Here is a 6000-nt window from a genome sequence, read left to right as displayed (position 1 = left end):
TGTGTGTGCAAAGAGGAATTTTATTCAGTCAGAAGAAGGTGAAATTATCAAATTGGCCAGAAAATGGATGATATTGAAACATATTATAGTGAGGTAGCCCAAACCAGAAAGATAAACATTGTGTGTTCTATATCAGATGTAAATCATAGCCTTAATTTTCTGTATTGCATGTCTGCAGGCAAGTGAGGGAAGGTATATGTCTTAGAGTTTCTATTGTGAAGAGACAATATGACCATGACAACTCTTATAAAGGAAAACATTTAATTGGGACTGGCTTACAGTTCAGAAGTTTAGTCCATTATCACCATGGCAGGCAGAACTCAGGCAGACATGGTGCTGGGGAGGTGGCTAAGAGTTCTGCATCTTGATCTGCAGGCAGCAGGCAAGAAGAGATTAAGACACTAGGCCTGGCTTGATCTTCTGAGACCTCAAAGTGCACCCCTGTTGACACACTTCCTACAACAAGGTCACACCTACACCAGCAAGTCCACACCTCCTAATAGTGCCATTCCCTGTGAGCCTATGGGGGCCATTTTCTTTCAAATCACTACAGTAAATGTCAGGAACCTAGGCAGGGGTCCAGGACAGATGGGGAAAGGGGCTTTAAGGTTAGGGAGAATAACAGAACACACGTTATAAAAGTAAAAGGGTAATACTGAAAGTAGATGTGTTTAGAAGGGCATGTGTTTCAGGGAGATATAAGAGAAGAAAGAGGGAGTTGGGAGTCAAGCTAAGAATAACGGTTTAAATAAGAATGGTCTCACAAATTGGGTGGTGGTGGCACATAACCTTTAATCCCAGCACTTTGAAGGCAAAGGCAGGTTGATCTCTGTATTTTCGAGGCCAGCCTGTTTTACAAAAGCAAGCCCCTGGACAGCTAGGGCTGTTACATAGAGAAACCCTGTCTTGAAAAACAAAACAAATAAACAAACAAAGGAATGGTCCCACAGGCTCATTATTTGAATGCTTAGTCACCAGGAACAGTGACTAAGACACCAACCTTAATAGGCATGACCATCTGTAATGAAACCTGAAAATTCAAATGGTTAAAAAAAAATTCTACTAAAAAGTTTACACTTTATAACTAGGACACAGAATAAAACCTCACTGTGACAATGTCTATAATAAAAATGAAATAATAAAAGACTAAACACAAAAACAAAGTTCGAAATATATGAAATTATAAATCACTTAAAAGCTGCTACATAGCTCGAAAAGTATAAATTCAATAGTGCGCAAATGATTTTAAACAATGCCTGTGAGTTAAATATATTGTTTCTGGTTAAGCACATAATAGGAACCATCCTTCATATCTGAAGAAACTGGACACGTTATAAAAGTTCTTCACTTGGTATTATGCTCACCGGATGTGGAAGCAGCCCTGCGCTCTCCAACAGTGGCTAAACCAGAACAGTGCACAGGAGCCTTTGATGCCAGCACTCTAAAAGAGGAAGCAGGCTTTCGAAGTAACTGTCAGCCCCAGCCAATTCCTGGCCAATCTGGGCTAAATGAGACCCTGTCTTAAAACAAAATTTAGATCTTCAATCACGTTTTTGTTCTTTTGTTTATGAAAATGTTTTAAGGTACATGTATGGAGAAATAAAACTTAATGATCATAAGCTACAAGTCGATAAATTGTTAGTAATTTAGATGTACAATATAATCAGTACATGAGGCTAAAAAGAAAGCCGCCTTGTATTTGCTCACCTTTTCCAACTTATTAAGTGAAAAAACAACAACAAAAACCTGTTTTACCAGGTTAAATGATTGTTCTGCGATCACGTCTCAAAGCTGCCCCCACATGGCTGATTTAGAACCTGCATCAGTTCAGATTCTGCTCCAGCTTTGGGGCGAAAAGGTTTGGCCGCAGAGACCTCTAGGATGTCTCCGCCTCCATCCTGAACCAGTTGTCTACTTCTGCGTGTTTCCCGGGCAACCGACTCCAGCCTCTGTCTCGCGGGAACCATAGTTTCCGGCTGTGACGTCACAGCCGAGGCAACGGTGGCAGGCTCAGGTGCTAGCCAAAGGACCGCCCACTGAGAACTCGCTACGCTAGCGGCCCTAGGTCTATAGGTCCGGAGCTCCCTCCCCAGAGCACTTTGTATTGCTTTGCTGTCATGGCTGGCGGGACCCGCGCAAGAAGCAGGGCAGACAAGGCGAGGCAGGTGAGTACCGCTTGCACTGAAGGACCAGCTGTCTGTGCAGCTAGAGTGAGCATCGGAGGCTCTCGGATCTTCATTGGTCAAGAGACCCTCCTGTGGAAAAGCGTGTATCCTAATCTCTTGCCAAGACAAAATAAATAAATAAATAAATACATAATACATAAAAATTAGTTAACAGAAACGATTTTGAATGCCCTCCTATAAAGAAACGATGAGTGCCTGACATGAAAATATGCCAGTTGCTCTGTTGTTGCACACTGCAGAATGTATTGAAATGTCACAATGTGCCTCATACACATACAATTACTGTGTCGATGGAAATATATTTACAGTCAAATGGAAGATGAATAACTACATAAACTCTAAATGGCAGCTTATCAGTGGACAAAGGATTTTGGTGGACATTTCTCCTCAGAAATTACAGAAATAATAAGCAGATGAAAACAAAACACTTAACCTTAGTCATAGGAAAATGCAATCAATACCTCACATAGAGAGCAGTTTACTCACTAAGATTGTAATTTTAAAATATTGCATAACAGCAACTATTGGCAAGCATGGGGAAGAATTTGGATGGCTAAACATTTTGGCTGAGATCGTAAATGATATATCTATTACTGGAAACAGGTTAGCAGTTTCACAAAACATAAATGACGACTATATCTTCTGATCCAGCAGTTCTAGAGACAGGCAAATAGGGCTCTTGCTTGCTTGTTTTTATTTTTATTTTTGAAACTCTAATAACATTTTACCTTCTCTTTCTTCCCTCCAAACCCACTCATGTACCCTCCCTACTCTCTTTCAAATTCATTGCCTTTTCAACATACATATACACATATACATGACACAAATATAAGCTTTTCAGCCTATATAATGTTACTTCTATTCGTGTGTGTGTGTGTGTGTGTGTGTGTGCATGCGTGTAAACAGGGTTTTGTGTAGCCCAGGCTGGTCTTGAACTTTATATATACCCAAACATGACCTCAAACTTCTAATCCTCCTTCCTCCAAGTTCCTGTGCTGAGGTCTCAGGCATACACCACCATGCCTGGCTGAAAACAGGTTCCCAAACCAAATTTTGGATAAGTTTGTTCACAGCAGCAGCATTTCCGAAGTGAAAACCATCCAAATGTCCATCAACAGGTGAAGTGCATTAAGAAATTGTAATATAAAGGAAGAATAATGTATTGGTACATGCTACAGCTACCTGAATTCAGAAGCACAATGCTAAGAAGATTAGGCAGACAAAAATCCGACGACATCAGTTTCAGTGTGTGTTCATTATCTGGTATAGCTTATTCCACTGAAGTAGAATGTTTTGATCGGTGTTTGCTGAGAGTTGGAAGAAGGGTAAAAGGTAATTGCCCATTGGTGAAAGTATTTTGGAATTAGATAAAGAGCATTGTTTTACAGCATTGTGGATAAATAAAAATGTATAGTCAATAAAAATCTTTCATTGATTTGGTTGCTCTGGAGAACTCCCATTAATATAAGCAAACTAAGGAAGGTCATTGATTGAAACCTCTTTTTTTCAATATAGATACTTACTGCTGTTCATTTTACTTTATGTATTTCTTTAGAGGTGTTCTAACACTTTTTAAAAATGAATAGTTTATCTTTAAGTAGTTTAAGAGACACAGGAAAGTGGAAATTATTCCTGTACCCCCTCACCTCTAGTATCGTCCGCCTTTATTTTTAGCATCTTAGATTACTGTTGTCTACTTGTTGCAATTGACAAACTAATGATGATAGAGTCAAGATGCTTACTCTTGGTGTTATATACGCTATGGTTTTTGACCAATCTATAAATATATTTACATTTATAAAGTGTAAGTAACATGTGGATTTACTTTTACAAAATCATTCAAAATAATTGTTTCATTGCCGTAAAATCTTCTATGCCCTGCTTACTCATTTTTTTTTTTTTGCCTGTGAAACTTCAAAATGATTTTATTTTGTGTGTGTGTTTGTTTTGTTTTGTTTTTGGTGGGGGGTTACCTCTACTGGTAGAAGTTTGAACATGAACTTGTATCTGCTACAGATTGCTATGGTAAAGATGTTTGGGACCCATCCCTCTAGTTAATATGTTTAAATGCATTGTTACAGTGTTTGGAGAGTTGGGGGAGGTGATGAGGCAATGAGTGCAGAACACTCATGATTGGGATCTGTGCTCTTATAAAAGATCTCAGAGCCCTACCGAGTGAGTCCTTCTCTTTGCTAATTGCGGTTATAGTGAAAAGAACAAAACAGCAATGACGTCTGTTTACCAGGAAGTGGGCCTAACTAGAAAGCAAGTAAGACTTGTTCATAGACTTCCAAGCTTTGAGTTTCTGTTGCCATAGCAACCTGAGGATACTCAATCAAGGATCCACTCTAAGCACTGCTCAAAGCTTACAGCTATTTTGGTCCCTTAGTAAATGGCAGGCCAGAGTAAGACACCAACTGAGAAGTATGTTGTCTTCAAAAATCTAAATAGGCAAATTACTGAATTGGAGTAGCCCTTTCTTGGTTGTATACAGGATCATATTAAATGGTTTATTCACCAGAGCCTGAGAAATTGAGGGATTTCATGGAGTTAGAATGATTTAAGAGTTTACTTGGATATATTTCCCAATATATGACATTATAATATCACTCACCAATACATCTAGAGTGTAGTCTAGGTCTAGTCAAGATAATATCAATATAGTGGACCATTGTGATATTTTGTAGAAGGGAAAGGGTCTTAACATCTCTCTAACTTTGCCTTGTGAGATGCTCAGCAGATAAAGGTGACTGTCACCAAGGCTTAGAACTTTAGTTAAACCTCTGGGACCCAGATGGTAAAAGAAGAGAATTGATTCACAAAAGTTGCCCTCTGACCTTCACATATGCATTGCTGAAGCTTGTGCATGTCACTCTCCCCTCCCCACATATAGATAGATAGATAGATAGATAGATAGATAGATAGATAGATAGATGGATAGACAAATAGACAGAAGGACAGATAGATGATTAATGTATGTATTTTAAAAGAACTCTTTAAAAATCTCACCAAACCAAATTGTAACATAGTGTTAAAAAGCAGTGAAACTATGTTGCTGTCCTTGTTAGGTGAAAGCAAATTTCTTCTAGTGAGCATTATGGACAGAAATGAAGAAAAAGACATTTTTCAGGAATGTCTTTCCACTTACAGAAAAAGGCTTCTGCAAATACTTTGAAGACTAAAGTAATAGGTGTGTTAAATCTGTTTTGCACCACTGTCACAAAATACGTGAGGTATACTAACTTTTCCCCCCAAAAAAGTTTGTTTATTTAGTTCATAGTCTTGAAGACTAGAGGGCAATGTGCCATCATTGCCTTAACTCTGGTGAGGATTTTGTGATAGATAGCAATATAATAGTAGAAGCATGTTTAGGAAGAATAGATTACATAATCAGACAGAAATCTAGTGAGAAAATGAATAGTTCTTTCATTTTTTTACATCTATAACACTCTGTCTTTATCTCTGTCGCTAAAAATTATTCAAGCAATTGTGGGTATTTCAGACTTCCTACTATATGTTGTTTACCAACTAGAGTAAGAAATTTCAGTAGTATGATTCACTGAGTCCAAAAGAATGACGACCAGGACCTCCTTGTTTGAAAACAAGAGAATTATAATTGGGGAAGATAAGTTGCCTTTCTTGTACCTTTTAATCCTGTTTGAACCCTAAATGGACTGAGTGATGTTCTTCTCCTAAGTGAGAATGGTATTCTTTAGTCAGTCTAAATTTAAATGTTCATCTCTTTCTGAAATAGCCTTACAGACACTCCCAGATATGTTTTACCATCTAGCCTAAAATCCCTTTACCCAATAAA

The 6000-nt window shown here is 38.2% G+C and overlaps 1 protein-coding gene across 2 annotated transcripts in view; it reads left to right on the top strand.

Annotated features, from left to right (window-relative positions):
* The first annotated feature begins 2021 nt into the window (after positions 1–2021).
* Positions 2022–6000, top strand: part of LOC121449723 (ligand-dependent nuclear receptor-interacting factor 1-like) — a 58117-nt gene continuing 54138 nt past the window's right edge. The window contains exon 1 of one of the 2 annotated variants that reach the window (XM_041654405.1): positions 2022–2165. In XM_041654405.1, coding sequence (XP_041510339.1) covers positions 2118–2165 — 48 coding nt within the window. In that variant the 5' untranslated portion in view covers positions 2022–2117. The remainder of the gene's footprint in view (positions 2166–6000) is intronic. The other variant, XM_041654396.1, reaches the window with a different exon arrangement.

Source organism: Microtus oregoni, unplaced genomic scaffold (assembly GCF_018167655.1).
Source record: "Microtus oregoni isolate MIOR12 unplaced genomic scaffold, Mior012 000000F_ref0000247, whole genome shotgun sequence".
NCBI classification, from domain to species: domain Eukaryota; kingdom Metazoa; phylum Chordata; class Mammalia; order Rodentia; family Cricetidae; genus Microtus; species Microtus oregoni.
This window is presented reverse-complemented; position numbering and strand designations above follow the sequence as displayed.